This window comes from Ambystoma mexicanum, chromosome 8 (assembly GCF_040938575.1).
Source record: "Ambystoma mexicanum isolate Mex_15411 chromosome 8, UKY_AmexF1_1, whole genome shotgun sequence".
In the NCBI taxonomy this organism is placed as follows: domain Eukaryota; kingdom Metazoa; phylum Chordata; class Amphibia; order Caudata; family Ambystomatidae; genus Ambystoma; species Ambystoma mexicanum.
The window spans coordinates 8023186-8046925 of record NC_090929.1 but is presented as its reverse complement, the minus strand read 5'-3'; the positions used below and the strand labels follow the sequence as shown (position 1 = coordinate 8046925).

General features: G+C 56.3%; 1 protein-coding gene across 1 annotated transcript in view; it reads right to left on the bottom strand.

Moving 5' to 3' along the window:
* Nucleotides 1-439: 439 nt before the first annotated feature.
* Nucleotides 440-23740, bottom strand: part of ENG (endoglin) — a 286341-nt gene continuing 263040 nt past the window's right edge. The window contains exons 14-15 of the mRNA XM_069609121.1: nt 5797-5898; nt 440-3100 (exon numbers count right to left, since the gene is read on the bottom strand). Of these exons, the coding sequence (XP_069465222.1) occupies nt 2982-3100; nt 5797-5898 (221 nt within the window). The 3' untranslated portion in view covers nt 440-2981. The remainder of the gene's footprint in view (nt 3101-5796; nt 5899-23740) is intronic.

Sequence of the window (23740 nt, the reverse complement as noted above, 5' to 3'; positions counted from 1 at the left end):
CAAATTTAAAGGTACTTCCCTTGAATTGTGCTGCACAAGGTGAATTGGTTGTTTATAGTGTATTTTACGTGTGGTTTTAATTTAATAGAAGTGAAGTGTTATGCAAACAGATGGTCTAGAAATAAATGTACTTTTACTTTTTAAGCAAAAACCTTGAGTCAGTGTTTGCTTGAGTCACAGTAATTGTGGTCCCTTTGTGTAATCTCTGCTACTGCTCATATACTCTTGAGATAAGCCTGGCTGCTCCGCTACTGCTACCGCTATAACTTAGTAGTACAGGCTTACACCAAAGGTGAAATTGTATTGCCACCTGTTGTCTTAATTGTGTGTATAGGTCCCTAAGGGCACTGCACAGGATTCTGCCTAACAATCAAGGACACGAGTGACCACCCTCCCACCCATTGAACCACAGAGAAACAAGAAGCACAACTCAAGAACGTGTATTCAAATTCTTTATATACAATATAACATTTAAGATGTATTACATCGCTTTGTACAGACGGGGTGGAGGAGTGTCAACAGAGTGGAGGAGTGTCAACAGAGTGGAGGAGTGTCAACGGATGGAGGAGTGTCAACAGAGTGGAGGAGTGTCAACGGATGGAGGAGTGTCAACAGAGTGGAGGAGTGTCAACGGATGGAGGAGTGTCAACAGAGTGGAGGAGTGTCAACGGAGTGGAGGAGTGTCAACAGAGTGGAGGAGTGTCAACGGATGGAGGAGTGTCAACAGAGTGGAGGAGTGTCAACGGAGTGGAGGAATGTCAACAGAGTGGAGGAGTGTCAACGGATGGAGGAGTGTCAACAGAGTGGAGGAGTGTTAACGGAGTGGAGGAGTGTGAGCAGGAGTTTGATGAACATGAGCAAAGAGGAGATTAGTGCAAACAAATGTGAAATGATTGTGAGTATTGCTCCGTGAGAGAGAGCGAGCAGGGGTCATGAGAGTGTGAGCGGGGTTCATGTGAGTGTGAGCAGGGGTCATGTGAGTGTGAGTGGGGGTCATGTGAGTGTGGGAAGGGGTCATAGCAGTGTGATCAGGGATCATATCAGTGTGAGCAGCGGTCATGTGAGTGTGAGCAGGGGTCATGTGAGTGTGAGCAGGGGTCATGTGACTGTGAGAAGGGGTCATGTGACTGTGAGCACGGGTCATAGCAGTGTAAGCAGGGGCCATAGCAGTCTGAGCAGGGGTCATAGCAGTCTGAGCGGGGGTCATGTGAGTGTGGGAAGGGGTCATGTGAGTGTGAGCAGGGGTCATGTGACTGTGAGCAGGGGTCATGTGAGTGTGAGCAGGGGTCATGTGACTGTGAGCAGGGGTCATGTGACTGTGAGCAGGGGTCATGTGACTGTGAGCAGGGGCCAGAGCAGCCGAGCATGATTTGGAGCAAAGAGAAGCGGCATGCAGCAGCCAACATAAATTGGTAAAAGAGTGCAAGAGCTTCTGTGAGTGTAAAAGATCCGATGAAAAATGCTTGTGAGACGAAGAGTGGGAGGGTAATGGGATTATGAGTGGGAGTAGACACGATATGAATGAGGTGCAGTGTGTGAGTGATGTGGCATTAGTGGAGTGGCATGTGTGCAGTCGTAGCAGTGGAGAGGAATGTCTGGAGTGGCTCCAGTGAAGTTGAGTGGGTATGAGGGGTGTGGAAAGGGCACGGGTGATGTGGAGATGGTAGGCGTTGCATGCATAGGGTATGCCTAACGTGGGATGGGTGGCCTGGGTAGGGTCTTAGTGACACGGAATATGATACAGGCTTGTAATGCTACCCCCCTTTTCTCTGCCCCCCTCTGCTCACTACAGAACAGCAAGAATTCTCTGCTCCTCTTACACACAGGTATAGCAGTAATAATTAATCCTAGCAATTAAGATAATAACAATAATATTAATACAATTACAGGTAGAAGGCGTTGCCGGCGCAGCGCTGCACAGAGCTATTTTTTACACCGCTACATATGTTTTGGAGGCGTGGCCTGGAAAGGTTTATCCTTTGAGTTAATACTGCAATCTTTGTCTCTACCTTGACAGCTGTCTTATGGTCAGACGATGATACTTTGCCACAAGGGTCATCAACGATCAGAATCAACAAACCCCCTCTGCTGGGTTTTAGTGGCAGCAATTCAGAGGTTTGCGACACGGCTGGCAATCACACCCTCTGATTGGCCAGAATCCCCACGCATCACTCTTAGGGCATTGCCCATCATGCACCTGAGCAGAAAAGTGCTAATATCAGGATATGTTTAATGTGAGTCACAGAGTGGTCTTGATGGCTGCCGTGGGAGGGGGTGGGGTATTGGAAATGCAAGCTTTTATCTTTTGTTTGAATTCCCAATTCTGTGCTCTTGTCTGACGTGCACTTTCCATGGGCCAACATTGCCTAAAGGTACACAATGATGTTTATATAAATGGAGTGCCACATTTTCTATATCACTAAATACAAGGGCTGGGAGAATGGAGGGCCTTCAATTGTTGTGCATTGCTTGCCCTTGCCCGAGGCAGCAGGGGGCTCTGTTAGACTCTTGGGGGTGGTACACTCAGCTCGCATTCTGTCTCACAGTTTGGCCCACTTTGGCAAAGCGGTTACTCATGCCTTGTGCTCCACGTGGTTGGATCCACGACCGCCTTATGGTACTGCTACAGCACTCTGCACCAATTGTCGCGTGCTGGAGTGTCAGCCTTTGGTCTTTTCATTGACTTCATACCCGTTCACCAATTGAAATGACTTTATCAATAAATAGGAAAAGTCTTTTGCCAGTGTCAGCAGGTGGGAGCAAGGCAGTGCACAGGCTACACGTCTGATCTTCTTGTGCGTGAGTGCCTCTCACACATGCCCGGCTCCAGTCCAGGTGGGCCTCATTTCGGTCTCATGCTCTTCTCTGACCGGGATATTCTGGCCAGACGAACGAGCAGACAAAGCTGTTATAGAAGATGATGGAACACCAGCATCCACGTGCACGGGGCTGTCTGGCTCCAAGCCCCCCTCGGCGGCATACTATGCCATGCTGCTGGTGGAGCAGGGCGTGCTCTGGGTACTTCCGATGCTGTGGTTGGCACTGCTGCTTTCTGACGCGCCGGGCTTCTGGGGCACTGGTTGCTTTCTTACTGAAGGGCCTGTACTCAAACAAATGGGGGGAAAAGTCAGTTTAAAGCTTCTGTTCCAGTTGGCAACCACCCTCACCCAGCCACCCTCACTCTGCAATGGGTGGATCTCAGGATTTGCGTCAGCTGAAGTCTCCTGAAATGAGATTAGGCATCAACCCCTTGGTGAACCCTAGCTTTATCCAATCATCACACAGTTTAGACAATGATGCACCTGTTTAAGTTGGCTTCAGCAAATCAGAGTCTTTTTGTTTACACTGCAATGGGCCAATCGGATCTATGATAAAACAATAGAGTGTTTACAATGGCTTCAGGGACGGTTTTAGGCATGGGAGACTAGGGAGGCCCCCCAGAATCCCACATTAGCCCCCACCTGCCACGCCAGCGTGGGCATTCTTTCAAGGGCTCCCCCAAGCTGGCATGGTGAAGGCCACCCTATTGAAATAAAATGCTCCCGCTCTCATGCTGCCACTGGGCGCTTCAGCACGGGAGAGGGGAACTTTCCATTTCAATGGGACGCTGCTGCCACACCAGCACGGGATAGGCTATGCCACGCTCCGCACCAGCACGGGATAGGCTATGCCATGCTCCGCTCCAGCACGGGAGAGGGGAACTTTCCATGTCAATGGGGCGCTGCTGCCACACCAGCACGGGATAGGCTATGCCACGCTCCGCTCCAGCACGAGAGCGGGGAGGTTTCCATTTTAATGGGGCGCTGCTGCCACACCAGCATGGGATAGGCTACGCCACTCTCCGCTCCAGCACGGGAGAGGGGAACTTTCCATTTCAATGGGACGCTGCTGCCACAACAGCATGGGATAGACTACGCCACTCTCCTCTGCAGCACGGGAGAGGGGAACTTTCCATTTCAATGGGACGTAGCTGCCACACCAGCACGGGATAGGCTATGCCACGCTCCGCTCCAGCACGGGAGAGGGGAACTTTCCATTTCAATGGGGGGCTGTTGCCACACCAGCATGGGATAGGCTATGCCACGCTCCGCTCCAGCACGGGAGAGGGGAACTTTCCATTTCAATGGAGCGCTGCTGCCACACCAGCATGGGATAGGCTATGCCACGCTCCGATCCAGCACGGGAGAGGGGAACTTTCCATTTCAATGGGGCGCTGCTGCCACACCAGCATGGAATAGGCTATGCCACGCTCCGCTCCAGCACAGGAGAGGGGAACTTTCCATTTCAATGGGGCGCTGCTGCCACACCAGCATGGGATAGGCTATGCCACGCTCCGCTCCAGCACGGGAGAGGGAAACTTTCCATTTCAATGGGGCATAGCTGCCACACCAGCACAGGATAGGCTATGCCACGCTCCGCTCCAGCACGGGAGAGGGGAACTTTTCATTTCAATGGGGCGCTGCTGCCACACCAGCACGGGATAGGCTATGCCACGCTCCGCTCCAGCACGGGAGAGGGGAACTTTCCATTTCAATGGGGCGCTGCTGCCACACCAGCACGGGATAGGCTATGCCACACTCCGCTCCAGGACGGGAGAGGGGAACTTTCCATTTCAATGGGGCGCTGCTGTCACACCAGCACGGGATAGGCTATGCCACGCTCCGCTCCAGCACGGGAGAGGGGAACTTTCCATTTCAATGGGGCGCTGCTGCCACACCAGCACGGGATAGGCTATGCCACGCTCCGCTCCAGCACGGGAGAGGGGAACTTTCCATGTCAATGGGGCGCTGCTGCCACACCAGCATGTGATAGGCTATGCCACGCTCCGCTCCAGCACGGGAGAGGGGAACTTTCCATTTCAATGGGACGTAGCTGCCACACCAGCACGGGATAGGCTATGCCACGCTCCGCTCCAGCACGGGAGAGGGGAACTTTCCAATTGAATGGGGCGTTGCTGTCACACCAGCACGGGATAGGCTATGCCACGCTCCGCTCCAGCACGGGAGAGGGGAACTTTCCATTTCAATGGGGCGCTGCTGCCACACCAGCACGGGATAGGCTTTGCCTCGCTCCGCTCCAGCACGGGAGAGGGGAACTTTCCATTTCAATGGGGCGCTGCTGCCACACCAGCATGGGATAGGCTTTGCCTCGCTCCGCTCCAGCACGGGAGAGGGGAACTTTCCATTTCAATGGGGCGCTGCTGCCACACCAGCATGGGATAGACTTTGCCACGCTCCGCTCCAGCACGGGAGAGGGGAACTTTCCATTTCAATGGGGCGCTGCTGCCACACCAGCATGGGATAGGCTATGCCACGCTCCGCTCCAGCACGGGAGAGGGGAACTTTCCATGTCAATGGGGCGCTGCTGCCACACCAGCATGGGATAGGCTATGCCACGCTCCGCTCCAGCACGGGAGAGGGGAACTTTCCATGTCAATGGGGCGCTGCTGCCACACCAGCACGGGATAGGCTATGCCACGCTCCGCTCCAGCACGGGAGAGGGGAACTTTCCATTTCAATGGGGCGCTGCTGCCACACCAGCATGGGCAGCATTTGAAGGGCTGCCCATGCTGGTGTGGCAGAGGAACCCCACATTTTGAGGCCCTTTCCCCAGACCCCAGGGGCTCAGGGGATCTGAGGGGAGGAGATGCATCAGGCCTAAGGCCAGTCCTGACTGGCTTTGAACATTCACTGGGAAACGCCCCCTGGTCTCTTCTGCTCACAGGCGGGTCAAGGCCAATTGAACCAAGAGCAGAAAATAGCCAAAGTTGAGATTAAGTCTGGCACAGGTACTTACGGGTGTGGCTGTAGATAAACCACAGGGCGGCTGTCAGCAGGGCGCCAATCAGGAACGCCCCAAAGGTGATACCAAGCACTGAACCCGTGCCCAGTCCTTGATCTGCAGAAGAAATGGAGAAGAGGACAGGGTCACCAAGCGCCCACGGTCACCAAGAAGCGCCCACAGTCACCAAGCGCCCACAGTCACCAAGCGCCCACAGTCACCAAGCGCCCACAGTCACCAAGTGGGGAGAGGAGGGCAAGTGTTGGGCATACAGCAGAGGAGGGTGAGGGCAGGACATGCAGTCGTGGGGGAATGGAGAGCACTGGACATACAGAGGGGAGAGGAGGGCAAGTGTTGGGCATACAGCAGAGGAGGGTGAGGGCAGGACATGCAGTCGCGGGGGAGGGAGAGCACTGGACATACAGAGGGGAGAGGAGGGCAAGTGTTGGGCATACAGCAGAGGAGGGTGAGGGCAGGACATGCAGTCGCGGGGGAGGGAGAGCACTGGACATACTGAGGGGAGAGGAGGGCAAGTGTTGGGCATACAGCAGAGGAGGGTGAGGGCAGGACATGCAGTCGCGGGGGAGGGAGAGCACTGGACATACAGAGGGGAGAGGAGGGCAAGTGTTGGGCATACAGCAGAGGAGGGTGAGGGCAGGACATGCAGTCGCGGGGGAGGGAGAGCACTGGACATACAGTGGGGAGAGGAGGGCAAGTGTTGGGCATACAGCAGAGGAGGGTGAGGGCAGGACATGCAGTCGCTGGGGAGGGAGAGCACTGGACATACTGAGGGGAGAGGAGGGCAAGTGTTGGGCATACAGCAGAGGAGGGTGAGGGCAGGACATGCAGTCGCGGGGGAGGGAGAGCACTGGACATACAGAGGGGAGAGGAGGGCAAGTGTTGGGCATACAGCAGAGGAGGGTGAGAGCAGGACATGCAGTCGCGGGGGAGGGAGAGCACTGGACATACAGTGGGGAGAGGAGGGCAAGTGTTGGGCATACAGCAGAGGAGGGTGAGAGCAGGACATGCAGTCGCGGGGGAGGGAGAGCACTGGACATACAGAGGGGAGAGGAGGGCAAGTGTTGGGCATACAGCAGAGGAGGGTGAGAGCAGGACATGCAGTCGCGGGGGAGGGAGAGCACTGGACATACAGAGGGGAGAGGAGGGCAAGTGTTGGGCATACAGCAGAGGAGGGTGAGGGCAGGACATGCAGTCGCGGGGGAGGGAGAGCACTGGACATACTGAGGGGAGAGGAGGGCAAGTGTTGGGCATACAGCAGAGGAGGGTGAGGGCAGGACATGCAGTCGCGGGGGAATGGAGAGCACTGGACATACTGAGGGGAGAGGAGGGCAAGTGTTGGGCATACAGCAGAGGAGGGTGAGGGCAGGACATGCAGTCGCGGGGGAGGGAGAGCACTGGACATACTGAGGGGAGAGGAGGGCAAGTGTTGGGCATACAGCAGAGGAGGGTGAGGGCAGGACATGCAGTCGCGGGGGAATGGAGAGCACTGGACATACAGAGGGGAGAGGAGGGCAAGTGTTGGGCATCCAGCAGAGGAGGGTGAGGGCAGGACATGCAGTCGCGGGGGAGGGAGAGCACTGGACATACAGAGGGGAGAGGAGGGCAAGTGTTGGGCATACAGCAGAGGAGGGTGAGGGCAGGACATGCAGTCGCGGGGGAGGGAGAGCACTGGACATACAGAGGGGAGAGGAGGGCAAGTGTTGGGCATACAGCAGAGGAGGGTGAGGGCAGGACATGCAGTCGCGGGGGTGGGAGAGCACTGGACATACAGAGGGGAGAGGAGGGCAAGTGTTGGGCATACAGCAGAGGAGGGTGAGGGCAGGACATGCAGTCGCGGGGGAGGGAGAGCACTGGACATACAGTGGGGAGAGGAGGGCAAGTGTTGGGCATACAGCAGAGGAGGGTGAGGGCAGGACATGCAGTCGCGGGGGAGGGAGAGCACTGGACATACAGTGGGGAGAGGAGGGCAAGTGTTGGGCATACAGCAGAGGAGGGTGAGGGCAGGACATGCAGAGAGGAGGGCAAGTGTTGGGCATACAGCAGAGGAGGGTGAGGGCAGGACATGCAGTCGTGGGGGAGAGGAGGGCACATATATGTAGATACAGGAGAAAAGGTGAACAGGTGGCAGGGGGTTCTTCCGCGATACACAAGCTAGTAGTAGGAGCAGGAAGGATGCAAGTGGTGGGGGGGGGCAGGGGGCAGGGGGCACTGAAAGGATGTGGCTTGAGGGGAAAGGGCAGCAGCATTATCTACTGTCTAGAATATCTGAAGAGTGCAAACCAAACACGACACACGTCTTGTCATTTACATAGCGCCTTTTACCATTATTCTAGTCTCAATGTGCTGTTAGTGGGAACACCCCCAGAGGGGACGGAAGTCCAGAGCGTTGGAGGTCATGGAGTAAGATTAGGGTGCGTGTGTGCATGTGGGCTGGGCTGGCCAGGCTCCGGGAGAGAAGCAGCCCATGCGGTCAGGCATGAGAGGCGATTGCGTGAGTGCCCGTTCATTCCACTCGCACACACTGATCACACGCCCAGTCCCTGTACCCCCCCCACCCCCCCCCCCCCCCCCCAGCACACCCAGGGTCTCCTGAGCACATCTCAAGGCCATCACGCATCCACAGCATGACTTCACGCCGTGCCACCACCGCACTAGTAATGTCTCCATGAACATTCTGGCAGCCAATAAGAGAAGGCCCGCACCTGCCAAAACACTGAAAAGCACGCCTTCTTTCCAACGGTCGCGATCACCCCCCTTACGTTTTCCCTTCCCTACCGGTTGTGGGCTCCGTCTCCCTGACGTATCCCACTCTGGACCCCATGCCGCCTCTACACAGACAAGCTCAGCACTTTCAGACTGCTATCATGGCGGTGTGGGCAGACACTGGCACAAGAGAAGTCTTCCAGAGACTCTGCAGGGAGCGAGCCGAGTCCCATAAGTCACAAACTATTGGAGTCCATCAGTGACCTGTGGGAGGGGGCAGTTCTCCCTCAAGGAGAGACACCCAGCGGCAGCAGGCCAGGCTTGCATGGGGGCACCCAGTGGCAGGCCAGGCTGGCATGGGGGGCACCTAGTGGCGGAACAGGCTGGCATGAGGGGCACCCAGCAGCAGGCCAGGCTGGCATGGGGAGTACCCCGCGGCAGGCCAGGCTGGCATGGTGGGCACCCAGCGGAAGGCCACTTGGTTAAGACATTTTTATTATAGCAGGCACAAAGTAGTGTTTTTACTGCTGCAATAATACCATTACGACTTAGCAAACTACTAAGAAATAACACTGGCAGGCCATAATGGGATGTTAATGCTCGGCAGGGCCAGCTCTAGGAGATCCCGGGGGGATGGGCTTTGTGCTGGAGGGGTGGGGGGGCAGGTAGCAGACGGTAAATCCTAATCAAGGTTTTTTTGGGGGCCTAGTTCTTTGAAGTCTTGCCTTGTATCTCTGGGCTGTGTGAAAGGGAGAGTATTGACAAATGCAACAGGTTTGGCTTGAGCTATTCTATGACTGTGCCATTGTCCAGCTGTTGGCATCTTATTGCCAGGTAGTGCAATTATGGCGGTGCCCATCAAAAGCCCTTCATTTTGGCTTTGCCAATGCTTGCTTATGCCAATCCCCTGCGATGCTCTGGAGGCATCAGCTGCTGCACGGCAGGCTCCCCCTCCCCCCTCCCCCGGAGACCCCTAACTCTACACTGGATGTTACTGTCCTTGTGTTGGCAGATAATTTAAAGGGCAATACGTGACGGCTCCTTCAGGAGCCATGTTTTTGAACACAATGTTCTCAACACGTTGGCCATAAGAACTGCCAAGGGGAACATTTCTACTCACAAAGCACCAGCTGGCTGCCCACATCCATGCCTCCTGCCAAGACACTCAGAAGTTTTAAGCCATCGCCCTTATTTTCATGTCTTCTTATTTCGAAAAAACAAAGGGTGTTTCATCTTTTGTAGAAAGTCACATTTCCCGCCTCAGGAATGAACCACGCCTTGGCTACACAATATAAAAACAACCAGGATGTGTTTTCAGACCATTTCTCTTGTTGTCAGTCCTTATGTCTTGAAAGTACATTTAAAAAACCCACAGGACCTTTTTTAAGCCTTGGGCAGTGTTGCATTCTGGTAGTTGTAGTGAAGACTGCGATCACACTCTTTTCGCTATTAATATGATGTGTGTACTTTTCAACTCATATTCAAATCAATTCATAAAACAGGGTATTTTTGATAATCGGAAATGGGCCAGAAGTGGAAACTAGGAGAGGGCGAGCGGGGCCTGAGGGTTTGGCAGCCAGTGGGGTAGGAGGTGACTGGGGAGAGAGGAGCTTCTCACTAGTCTTGGCCCCCTGCTGAGGTTGTGGGATTTCTCATTCCCACTGTCTCGAAGCCTCTGGGATGAGCAGGACACGCGTCAATGGAACTATGGGGCGTTTGGCCAGGTCTTCCCCTGGCCCAGTACTGCTCTGACGGCCTCGGAACCTGCGGCCACAGCAGGGGGCAGGTCTGTAGCTCATCTTATCTTTGAAAAATAATAACACCATTGCTGGGCGACTCTTCTCTTTCGACAGTGAAGCTAATCCTCATGGGCAGCTACTAAAGCCTGGACAACCTGTTTAAGTATATGCCCCAGAAACAGCAGTTTACTTAGCGAGCAGCAGGGGGCAGCCGACCCAGGAGGCTTTCTCTCCTCCTCCTGCACCTCCAGCTGACTCACACCCTGACACAGCCCTCTCTAACCCTCATCTCTATCTCCAACACTCTGGATGTCCTTGCCCCTGTCATGAGAATCCGCTTGAGACCCACTTTCAAGTGCAATTCCTGGTATGACTCTGCCCTCGCCACCCTTAAACGCAGGTGTAGGGCAGCTGAGAGGAAGTGGAGGGCCTAAGGCGCACCCTCTGACAAACTGGCCTGCCCCTGCTCCAAAGGCAGTACAGACTCTCTGTCCTCGCCAAGAAGAGAGCCTACATCCAAGCCTGCATCTCTGCAGCATCTAACAACTCGGCTGAACTTTTCAAAATCTGCAAGGCGCTGGCCAATCCTGCTGCAGTCTCTACATCTCCTGTTCCCTCCGAGGCCCTCTGCACGGCCCTGGCTTCTCCTTTCACCACTAAAACTCAGGACATGCTGCCCACCCTCTCCCCAGCTCACCCAGAACCATCAAGGACCACATTGACACCCTTGCTCCAGCCACCGCCTATTTCTGCAATCACTCCTTTGCCACTGGATCTTTGCCCTCTCCCTTAAGCACTCTCATGTGCACCCCCTTCTACAGAAGCCCTCGGCCGATCCTTCCTCTCCGGCTATCACCCGATCTCCATCACTCCTTTTCTGGGAAAACTCTTGGACAAGATGGCCACCTCGCAGCTTAATCTACATACTGAATCTGTTGGTTGTCTCCACGACTTCCAGTCTGGCTTCAGAGCTGCCAGAAGCACAGAAACTGCTCTCCTGAACATCCGTGAGTACCTGCTCTCTAATCTCGACTTTAATCTTCCTTCTGTCCTCATTCTCCTCGATCTATCCTCTGCTTTTGACACAGTCAACCATGCCATCCTGCTCAATCGCCTCTGTGACAACCTGGGTATCACTGATCAGGCCATGGCCTGGTTGACATCCTTTCTCACCAACAGACTCTCTGAGGTCCAACTGGGGTCTTTCCTCTCTTCTATCTCTCTCTCCACCTGTGGTGTTCCCCAGGGGTCTAACCTCTCTCCCTGGCTTTTCAACCACTAGCTGGCACCTCTTGCCCACCGCATGGCTATTTTCTGCTCCAATTTTAAAGTGTTTTACGGATGACACCCAGCTCTCTTTCAGGCTCCCCTCAGTCACCTCTGCTTCTTCTCTCATACAAGACTGCCTGTCTGCTATCCAGGAATGGTGTGCCACCAATGATCTCTGCCTTACTGCCAGTAAGACTGAGATCCTCCTCATCAGGACATCTGCTCCCTCCTTTCCTCTTTCTCTCTGGCCGCCCACTATGGGCCCTCTTCCTGCTCCTTCCTGTGAGGGGTAAGCACCTCGGGGTCATCTTCAACTGCGCCCACTTCTTCTCTCCTCACATCTCTGACGTCTCTAAGAAGTCACACTACCAGCTGCACCTCCTCAGAGGTATTCTTCCTTTCCTCTCCTTCCCTCAGAAGCTCACTGTCTGGCCCTCTCTAAGCTGGACTACTGCAACAGCCTCTTTCTAAATCTGCCTGCATCCACTCTCAGCCCTCTGCAACTCATCCAGAACAGGTCTGCGAGACTTGTCCTTGGCCTCAAGCCCAGGGACCGTATCTCTCCAGGACTGAAATCACTACACTAGCTCCCAGTGACTGCGAGGATCAACTTCAAGACCCTCTGCATCGTCCACAAGGCTTTCTGGGGCCTGGGACCGCTCTACCTCCACATTTCTTTTCCTAAACATCTTCCTTCTCAAACTCTCCGCTCATGCACCTCTAACTCTCTGAGCGTCAGACGCTTCTCCAAGCAGAGAGTGGTGGGCAGATCTATCTCCTCGGCTGGGGCCTCCCCCTGGAACAGCCTCCCTGCCTCTCTAAAACTTGCGCAGAACCACCTCCAGTTCCGGAAGCTACTCAAGACCTTCCTTTTCTCCCCTTCCGTCTTCCCCACACGTGCGCGATCTGAATGACACACGGCGTAGTAAGATTGTTATTTTGTCCTCCCTTTGTTTCCCCCTCCTTGTCTCGTCGCACCTAGAAACACTTGTGCACAGGCCGTAATAAATGTCATATCATATCATATCTCATAACATGCAGTCGCCATTGTTTACACTTCATTCCATAGAGCTTTCAAACCAGAGTGACCAAAAGACCCGTTGCAAACAACATTTCTACCAACTTAAGCTGGGAAGATGGGATCGCATCCCGGATTCCACACTTGAGCAAAATGTGTGCTCACGGCAAATCCTTTTATCTCACTGACACTTATCTGCCAAATTACAAGTCCCCAAAACGGATCCAGCTCTCCCTGTCCGCTACTCCAAAAAGCCGGACTCATGATATTCGCACATGTGTAAAGTTAACAGAGACCAGTCATACATTGCACAGCACAAAGGGTCCTTGTCTCTTGGCATACACCTGCCAACTTAACTTGACATCATCCCTTGGGTATTAAAGACTCATTCTTTTACCCCTTTTCTATGATGTCACTACATATGCAAATTAGGGGCCTCACACATCTTTGCTGCCCAGGGCCCTGCCGCCTCTTCCTCTAAGCCACTGGTGGGTAATGGTAGTTCCTGGGGTCTCACCCCGGGATGCCGTCTCTTTTTCTGAGACACTGGCGGGTAATGGTATTTCCTGGGGTCTCACCCTGGGCTGCTGTCTCTTCCCCTGAGCCACTGGCAGGTAATAGTAGTTCCTGGGGTCTCACCCAGGGCTGCCGCCTCTTCCTCTAAGCCACTGGCGGGTAATGGTAGTTTCTGGGGTCTCACCCGGGGCAGCCGCCTCTTCCCCTAAGCCACTGACGGGTAATGGTAGTTCCTGGGGTCTCACCCCAGGCTGCCATCTCTTCCTCTGAGCCACTGGTGGGTAATGGTAGTTCTTGGGGTCTCACCCGGACTTCCGTCTCTTCCTCTGAGCCCCTGGCGGGTAATGGTAGTTCCTGAAGTCCCACCCCGGGCTGCCGTCTCTTCCTCTGAGCCCCTGGCAGGTAATGGTAGTTCTTGGGGTCTCACCCTGGGCTGCCGTCTCTTCCTCTGAGCCCCTGGCGGGTAATGGTAGTTCCTGGGGTCTCACCCTGGGCTGCCAACTCTTCCTCTGAGCCCCTGGCAGGTAATGGTGGTTCCTGGGGTCTCACCCCGGGCTGCCAACTCTTCCTCTGAGCCCCTGACAGGTAATGGTAGTTCTTGGGGTCTCCCCCTGGGCTGCTGTCTCTTCCGCTGAGCCCCTGGCGGGTAATGGTAGTTCTTGGGGTCTCCCCCTGGGCTGCCGTCTCTTTCTCTGAGCCACTGGTGGGTAAAGGTAGTTCCTGTTGTCTCACCCCGGGCTGCCGCGTCAGCCTCTGAGCCACTGGCGGGTAACGGTAGTTCCTGGGGTCTAACCCCGGGCTACTGCCTCTTCCTCTGAGCCACTGGCTGGTAATGGTAGTTCCTGGGATCTCACCCCGGGCTGCTGCCTCTTCCTCTGAGCCACTGGCAGTTAACGGTAGTTCCTGGGGTCTCACCCCGGGCTGCCGTCTCTTCCTCTAATCCACTGGCGGGTAATGGTAGTTCCAGGGGTCTCACCCGGCTGCCGTCTCTTCCTCTAAGCCACTGGCAGGTAATGGTAGTTCCTGGGGTCTCACCCCGGGCTGCCGTCTCTTTCTCTGAGCCACTGGCGGGTAATGGTAGTTCCTGGGGTCTCACCCTGGGCTGCCGTGACTTCCTTCGAGCCACTGGCAGGTAATGGTAGTTCTTGGGGTCTCCCCCTGGGCTGCCGCCTCTTCTTCTGAGCCACTGGCAGGTTATGGTAGTTCCTGGGGTCTCACCCGGGCTGCCGTCTCTTCCTCTAAGACACTGGCGTGTAATGGTACTTCCTGGGGCCTCACCCCGGGCTGCCGTCTCTTCCTCTAGGCCACTGGCGGGTAATGGTAGTTCCTGGGGTCTCACCCCAGGCTGCCGTCTCTTCCTCTAAGCCAATGGCGGGTAATGGTAGTTCCTGGGGTCTCCCCCTGGGCTGCAGCCTCTTCTTCTGAGCCACTGGCAGGTAATGGTAGTTCCTGGGGCCTCACCCCGGGCTGCCGTCTCTTCCTCTAAGCCACTGGCGGGTAATGGTAGTTCCTGGGGTCTCACCCCAGGCTGCCATCTCTTCCTCTAAGCCACTGGCTGCCATCTCTTCCTCTAAGCCACTGGCGGGTAATGGTAGTTCCTGTGGTCTCACCCCGGGCTGCCGTCTCTTCCTCTAAGCCACTGATGGGTAATGATAGTTCCTGGGATCTCACCCTGGGCTGCGACCGTCTCTTCCTCTAAGCCACTGGCTGCCGTCTCTTCCTCTAAGCCAATGGCGGGTAATGGTAGTTCCTGGGGTCTCCCCCTGGCCTGCCGCCTCTTCTTCTGAGCCACTGGCAGGTAATGGTAGTTCCTGGGGCCTCACCCTGGGCTCCCGACCTCTTCCTCTGAGCCACTGGCGGGTAATGGTAGTTCCTGTGGTCTCCCCCTGGGCTGCCGACACTTTTTCTGAGCCACTGGCAGGTAATGGTAGTTCCTGGGGCCTCACCCCGGGCTGCCGCCTCTTCCTCTGAGCCACTGGCAGGTAATGGTAGTTCCTGGGGCCTCACCCCAGGCTGCCGTCTCTTTCTCTAAGCCACTGGCGGGTAATGGTAGTTCCTGGGGTCTCAACCTGGGCTGCCGTCTCTTCCTCTAAGCCACTGGCGGGTAATGGTAGTTCCTGGGGCCTCACCCTAGGCTGCCGTCTCTTCCTCTAAGCCACTGGCGGGTAATGGTAGTTCCTGGGGCCTCACCCCGGGCTGCCGCCTCTTCTTCTGAGCCACTGGCGGGTAATGGTAGTTCCTGGGGCCTCACCCCGGGCTGCCGTCTCTTCCTCTAAGCCACTGGCGGGTGATGGCAGTTCCTCCCCGAGCTGCCGTCTCTTCCTCTAAGCCACTGGCGGGTAATGGTAGTTCCTGGGGTCTCACCCTGGGCTGCCGCCGTCTCTTCCTCTAAACCACTGGCGGGTAATGGTAGTTCCTGGGGTCTCACCCCGGGTTGCAGCCTCTTCCTCTAAGCCACTGGCAGGTAATGGTAGTTCCTGGGGTCTCACCCTGGGCTGCCGCCGTCTCTTCCTCTAAGCCACTGGCGGGTAATGGTAGTTCCTGGGGTCTAACCCCGGGCTGCAGCCTCTTCCTCTAAGCCACTGGCAGGTAATGGTAGTTCCTGTGGTCTCACCCTGGGCTGCCCTCTCTTCCTCTAAGCCACTGGCGGGTAATGATAGTCTTTTCTCCTTGGACATATTCCTGGCGGGTGACACTGATTCCTGGTGTCACACCTTGTGTTGCAGTCTCCAGGGCTGGTGCGAGGCGTGTGCAGTATGTACGGCTGCACTTGGACCCACACTCATAGGGCCAGCCGAGGAGCCGTTGACTCCCTCTTGCAGGCTGCAGCGTGGGCTGTGTGCTCAGAGTCCCTAAGCTTGCTGCAGTGCACTCTGAGCACACGGGCGGAACACACGCTGCAGCATGCATGATGACGGGAAGCTTGCTGCAGTGCACTCTGAGCACACAGGCGACACAGGCGACACACTCTGCAGCCTGCATGATGACGGGAAAGTTGGCCGCACTGCAGCCTGCATGATGACGGGGAAGCTTGCAGCAGTGCACTCGGAACACACGGGTGGCACACGCTGCAGCCTGCATGATGACGGGAAAGCTTGCAGCAGTGCACTCTGAACACACGGGTGGCACACGCTGCAGCCTGCATGATGACGGGAAAGCTTGCCGCACTGCAGCCTGCGTGATGATGGGGAAGCTTGCTGCAGAGCACTCTGAACACACGGGTGGCACACGCTGCAACTTGCATGATGGCGGGGAAGCTTTCAGGAATTTCTCATTCAAAAGCGGCTGCTGTGCCTCGAGGTTTGGCTCCATTTTGTTTCTTATGGGGATGCAACCTGTCACCTGTCAACCTCCTGATGCGACAGTGGAGAGACAAAAACACCCCCCACCCCCCAGCGGCCCAATAGGCGCCGGGGTGGGCAGAAGGGGGGGCTCATAAGTACTGCTGATCACTTTCTTTCTTAAAGCAGAGAGTTTGGAGTGGGTACAATTTACTATTGATGGTCTAGTTCTAGTTAATAGACCATTGTTGTGTTAGAACTGCAAAGAGATATTGTTATTTTGAAAGCAAATGCAAAGCAGCAGTTAGCTGCCTACAATATGTGCCTTCCTCCAGCACAATTAAACATATTACACAAAAAACGTTTTTAGCTTTTTTCCTTATTTCCACATGTTTATATTTCCCAAGCCAAAAAGTGTTTAAGTAGAATGCAACATTTTCCTCACATCATAAACGAAGCATGCAGGTGAGCCATGAATATTTAGCACGGAGGTGGCAAGAGAGGTTGTCATCCTGGAGGGTGGAGGGGATGTTTTCTCTGGTTCTGGCCCTGTACTGATTTTCAGGGCACAAGTTATACATGTAGGTGGACAGCGTCCGCCGACCTTTTTTCAGCGGGTGGACGCAACCCCGGTTCTGTGTTTTTGAGGCCAGCGTATTCTTGCTCAAGCGTTCAGCTACTAGGATTTCACACCAGGTTCTCATGTTTGCAATGCAGACGCTTGCCCACAAGAACACATATAAATGCCATTAAAGCGCACGTCTCATGTTTGGATTTAGTTTTCTTTGGAATGTTTCCCTTCCCGAGGACACTTCAGGGCAGCCCTCTGCCCGGCAGCCCCTGAGGCGAAGGGCCCCAAGGCCAAGGGCGGCTCCGACATTGCCGGCGCCAAGATGTGTCTGCAGGTGTCCGCAGGGGTAGCCAGGGAAGCCAGCAGTCAACAGACACCAACAAAAACTGTGAGTGTGGCATGGGTGGGGAGTGGAGCAATTACTCTACTCCAGAAAACCCCTACCACTCTATCCTACCTCCCAATAACACAGACTGCCATAGACTCATACCAGGTACACTCAGAAAGATTTGTGACCACCAGACTGAATTTATTCATGACAGGATTGTCGAAGTTGCCTTGCACTACATACTAACATACTTGTCAAGGTCAACAAGCGCCGCACTTAGATGAAACTTGAATGTTAGCATGCCCACACTTAGAATTGTGAATATTAGCATGCCCGCACTTAGATAGAATTGGGAATATTAGCATGTCCTCACTTAGATAGAATTGGGAATATTAGCATGTCCACACTTAGATAGAATTGGGAATATTAGTATGTCCACACTTAGAATTGGGAATGTTAGCCTGCGTTGCATCTAGATAGGACTTTGAATGTTAGCATGCCCGAAACTTGGATGAAACTTGAATGTTAGCATATGCCACACTTAGAATTGTGGATACTGGCCGGCGTTGCATCTAGATAGGACTCTGAATATTAGCATATCCACACTTAGACAGAATTGTGAATATTGGCCGGCGTTGCATCTAGATAGGACTCTGAATGTTAGCATGTCCACACTTAGACAGAATTGTGAATATTAGCATGTCCACACTTAGACAGAATTGTGAATATTGGCCTGCGTTGCATCTAGATAGGACTTTGAATGTTAGCATGTCCACACTTAGACAGAATTGTGAATATTAGCATGTCCACACTTAGACAGAATTGTGAATATTGGCCTGCGTTGCATCTAGATAGGACTTTGAATGTTAGCATGTCCACACTTAGACAGAATTGTGAATATTAGCATGCCCACACTTAGATAGAATTGAGAATATTAGCATGTCTACACTTAGACAGAATTGTAAATGTTAGCATGTCCACACTTGGACAGAACTGTGAATGTTAGCATGTCCTCACTTGGACGGAGTTGTGAATGTTTGCATGTCCACACTTGGACTGAATTGTGAATACTGGCCTGCGTTGCATCTGGATGGGACTGTGAATATTGGCATGCCCACACCTAGATGGAATCCTAACCATTGGCCTGCGCCACATCCAGATAGAATTGTGAGGGTCAACAGGTGCCACACTTGGATAGAACTGTGAATGTTAGCATGCTAAAGGTCATGTAACCCACTAACCAATATAAGCTCAAACTCTGCATACTTATCTCACTCAAAAACTCACACAACCATCTCTCGCATAACAAGCTGCATGCACTTCACAACACTGCAACAACACATAAGCAAGAGCAACAGCACACGCGGACTGACACCGATCCAATACCCGCACCAAAGCTCAGCACCCGGTGTACACCGAGTTGAAGCTGCCAAAAGAACACCACTCCTCTCACTATCCTACTCCCTCTTCACCTTACTAACCCATCCCACCTCCCCCTTATCGTTTACAGATCCGCCAGAGCGCCTGCGGACCAATTCCGTTGGTGACGGTGCGCGGTACAAATACCTTTAATATTATACATTGTTGGGCTTAAAAGGTGGGCACTTTTTATCCTTTGCTGGTGTAGGTATTGGACATTCTCCTCTCGGATGACCATGTTTTCGCTGCTGCCTAGATACGCTGTGGTCATTATCTTGTGACATCACTTCCTGTGATGTCATCACATGGAAATCCGGGGGCCGGCCACGGCAGTCTCTCCTGCTTGGCCATCTTCCTGGCTCCTGGGGTCATGGCCATGTGTCTGCCTCCTCTCCCGCCTCCCCCAGGCGCATTCCTGAGGATGCGGCGGGGTTCCTGGGGTCTCTTCCTGTTTTCCACTCACTCATAGGCTGTGTGTTGATCTTGGCACCGGAAGCAGCTCTTCCTCCTCTCGCCTCATCCTGCCCAGAATCCTCTCCACTGCAGAGGGGTCAAGACACACTCCTTCCTGAGGGGAGCCAGGACCCGTCTCCATGGAGACCGACGTCACACAACACACAGATGCGCAGCAGGGGCTGGAGGGGCACGCGCCAGCCTCTGCTCCTGGAAAGCTCTGCGTTTCCTCGCCTGATGGATGGAGACAAGAAGGGCCCCCCACTCCTTCAGATCCACGCCCCCCCCGCCCCCACCTGCACATGCCTGCGACTTCCTCGCTCTCTTAGGGAGACCAATGGAGCACCTTCCCTGGCAGACGAGAAACCATGTCCCCACGTGCCCCCACGTGCCCGCGAGGCTCCACAACTGAACGGATGGCACAAGCGACTGAGGTGCTGAAGGGTTGAGGGGGCGGGGGGGGGGGGTCTAGGGGCCCGCTTCATGCAATCTTTTGCACTGCCGAATGCCGACACAAACCCCGATTCATGGAACCGTGCACAATCAGTGCTGAGTCAGCGTAAAGGCATGCACAAATACACTTTGCACATCAGTGCCATGCACCGCGCCCTAAGAGCACAGGCCCCAGCCTGGCGTGCAGCAGCACCTGGGACCAGTCCATGGCCGCCTGGACTGCCAGCGTGAACATGCCCCCCCCCCCTTCTCCCTCACTGCTCCTCTCAGCTCTGCCAACTCAAGGCCCACTTAGTCTCACCCTCATGAACTGCCCAAGACCCTCCAGGCCATGCCTCCTCCCTGCCTGAAGAATGGCTCCCTTTCCTCACCCTCCATCCCTGTCTCTCTCCTCCTCCATCCCTGTCCCTCTCCTCCTCCATCTCTCTCCCTGTCCTCCCCATCCCTGTCCCTCTCCTCCTCCACCCCTGTCCCTCTCCTCCTCCATCCCTGTCCCTCTCCTCCTCCATCTCTCTCCCTGTCCTCCCCATCCCTGTCCCTCTCCTCCTCCATCCCTGTCCCTCTCCTCCTCCATCCCTGTCCCTCTCCTCCTCCATCTCTCTCCCTGTCCTCCCCATCCCTGTCCCTCTCCTCCTCCATCCCTGTCCCTCTCCTCCTCCATCTCTCTCCCTGTCCTCCCCATCCCCGTCCCTCTCCTCCTCCATCCCTGTCCCTCTCCTCCTCCATCTCTCTCCCTGTCCTCCCCATCCCTGTCCCTCTCCTCCTCCATCCCTGTCCCTCTCCTCCTCCATCCCTCTCCTCCCCATCCCTCCCCCTCTCCTCCTCCATCCCTGTCCCTCTCCTCCTCCATCTCCCTGTCCTCCTCCATCTCTCTCCCTGTCCTCCCCATCCCTGTCCCTCTCCTCCTCCATCTCTTGCTTCCTGTCTGACTCCACGGGCCCCATCTGCAGGAAAGAGGCAGACTACATGGGCCTGGGGGGCCCATCTGCAGGGGAGAGGCAGACTGCATGGGCCTGTGGGCCCCACCTGCAGGGAAGAGGCAGACTACATGGGCCTAGGGGCCCCATCTGCAGGGGAGAGGCAGACTGCATGGGCCTCTGGGCCCCATCTGCAGGGAAGAGGTAGACTGCATGGGCCTGGGGTCCCCGTCTGCAGGAAAGAGATAGAGTGCATGGGCCTGTGGGTCCCATCTGCAGGGAAGAGGCAGACTGCATGGGCCTGGGGATCCCATCTGCAGGGGAGAGGCAGTCTGCATGGGCCTGGGGGCCCCATCTGCAGGGAAGAGGCAGACTGCATGGACCTGGGTGCCCCATCTGCAGGGAAGAGGCAGACTGCATGGGCCTGGGGGTCCCACCTGCAGGGAAGAGGCAGACAGCATGGGTCTGGGACCCATCTGCAGGGAAGAGGTAGACTGCATGGGCCTGGGGGCCCCATCTGCAGGGGAGAGGCAGACTGCATGGGCCTGGGGCCCCACCTTCAGGGAAGAGGCAGACTGCATGGGCCTGGGGGCCCCATCAGCAGGGAAGAGGTAGACTGCATGGGCCTGGGGGTCCCATCTGCAGGGGAGAGGCAGACTGCATGGGCCTGGGGGCCCCATCTGCAGGGAAGAGGTAGACTGCATGGGCCTGGGGCCCCATCTGCAGGGAAGAGGCAGATTGCATGGGCCGGCTGGCCCCATCTGCAGGGAGGAGGCAGACTGCATGGGCCGGGGGCCCCATCTGCAGGGACGAGGCAGACTGCATGGGCCTGGGGGCCCCATCAGCAGGGAAGATGTAGACTGCATGGGCCTGTGGGCCCCACCTGCAGGGAAGAGCCAGACAGCATGGGTCTGGGACCCATCTGCAGGGAAGAGGCAGACTGCATGGGCCTGTGGGCCCCATCTACAGGGGAGAGGCAGACTGCATGGGCCTGTGGGCCCCACCTGCAGGGAAGAGGTAGACTGCATGGGCCTGGGGGCCCCATCAGCAGGGAAGAGGCAGACTGTATGGGCCTTGGGCCCCATCTGCAGGGAAGAGGCAGACTGCATGGGTCTGGGACCCATCCGCAGGGAAGAGGCAGACAGCATGGGCCATGGGCCCCATCTGCAGGGAAGAGGCAGACTGCATGGGCCTGGGGGCCCCATCTACAGGGAAGAGGCAGACTGCATGGGCCAGGGGCCCCATCTGCATGTACGAGGCAGACTGCATGGGCCTGGAGGGCCCATCAGCAGGGAAGAGGCAGACTGCATGGGCCGGCTGGCCCCATCTGCAGGAAAGAGGTAGACTGCATGGGCCTTGGGCCCCATCTGCAGGGAAGAGGCAGACTGCATGGGCCTGGGGCCCCATCTGCAGGGAAGAGGCAGACTGCATGGGCCTGGGGGCCCCATCAGCAGGGAAGAGGCAGACTGCATGTGCCTGGGGGGGCCATCAGCAGGGAAGATGTAGACTGCATTGGCCTGTGGGCCCCATCTGCAGGGAAGAGGCAGACTGCATGGGCCTTGGGGCCCATCAGCAGGGAAGATGTAGACTGCATGGGCCTGGGGGCCCCACCAGCAGGGACGAGGCGGACTGCATGGGCCTGGGGGCCCCATCAGCAGGGAAGAGGCGGACTGCATGGGCCTGGGGGCCCCATCAGCAGGGAAGAGGCGGACTGCATGGGCCTTGGGCGCCATCTGCAGGAAAGAGGTAGATTGCATGGGCCTTGGGCCCCATCTGCAGGGAATAGGCAGACTGCATGGGCTTGGGGCCCCCATCTGCACGGACGAGGCAGACTGCATGGGCCTGGGGGCCCCATCAGCAGGGAAGATGTAGACTGCATGGGCCTGTGGGCCCCATCTGCAGGGAAGAGGCAGACTGCATGGGCCTGGGGGCCCCATCTGCAGGGGAAAGGCAGACTGCATGGACCTGGGGGCCCCATCTGCAGGGAAGAGGCGGATTGCATGGACCTTGGGGCCCCATCTGCAGGGAAGAGGCGGATTGCATGGGCCTGGGGGCCCCATCAGCAGGGAAGAGGCGGACTGTGTGGTCCTGGGGCCCCATCAGCAGGGAAGAGGCGGACTGCATGGGCCTTGGGCCTCATCTGCAGGAAAGAGGTAGACTGCATGGGCCTTGGGCCCTATCTGCAGGGAAGAGGCAGACTGCATGGGCCTGGGGGCCCCATCTGCAGGGACGAGGCAGACTGCATGGGCCTGGGAGCCCCATCAGCAGGGAAGATGTAGACTACATGGGCCTGTGGGCCCCATCTGCAGGGAAGAGGCAGACTGCATGGGCCTGGGGGCCCCATCTGCATGGGAGAGGCAGACTGCATGGACCTGGGGGCCCCATCTGCAGGGAAGAGGCAGACTGCATGGGCCTGGGGGCCCCATCAGCAGGGAAGAGGCAGACTGCACGGGCCTGGGGGCCCATCAGCAGGGAAGATGTAGACTGCATGGGCCTGTGGGCCCCATCTGCAGGGAAGAGGCAGACTGCATGGGCCTGGGGGTCCCACCTGCAGGGGAGAGGCAGACTGCATGACCTGGGGGCCCCATCTGCAGGGAAGAGGCATACTGCATGGGCCTGGGGGCCCCATCAGCAGGGAAGAGGCAGACTGCATGGGCCTGGGGGCCCCATCAGCAGGGAAGAGGCACACTGCATGGGCCTGGGGGCCCTATCAGCAGGGAAGAGGCAGACTGCATGGGCCTGTGGGCCCCATCTGCAGGGAAGAGGCAGACTGCATGGGCCTGGGGGCCCCATCAGCAGGGAAGAGGCGGACTGTATGGGCCTGGGGGCCCCATCAGCAGGAAAGAGGCGGACTGTATGGGCCTGGGGGCCCCATCTGCAGGGAAGAGGCAGACTGCATGGGCCTGGGGGCCCCATCAGCAGGGAAGAGGCGGACTGTATGGGCTCGGGGGCCCCATCTGCAGGGAAGAGGCAGACTGCATGGGCCTGTGGGCCCCATCTGCAGGGAAGAGGCAGACTGCATGGGCCTGGGGGCCCCATCAGCAGGGAAGAGGCGGACTGTATGGGCTCGGGGGCCCCATCTGCAGGGAAGAGGCAGACTGCCTGGGCCTGTGGGCCCCATCTGCAGGGAAGAGGCAGACTGTATGGGCCTGTGGGCCCCATCTGCAGGGAAGAGGCAGACTGCATGGGCCTGGGGGTCCCACCTGCAGGGGAGAGGCAGACTGCATGGGCCTGTGGGCCCCATCAGCAGGGAAGAGGCAGACTGCATGGG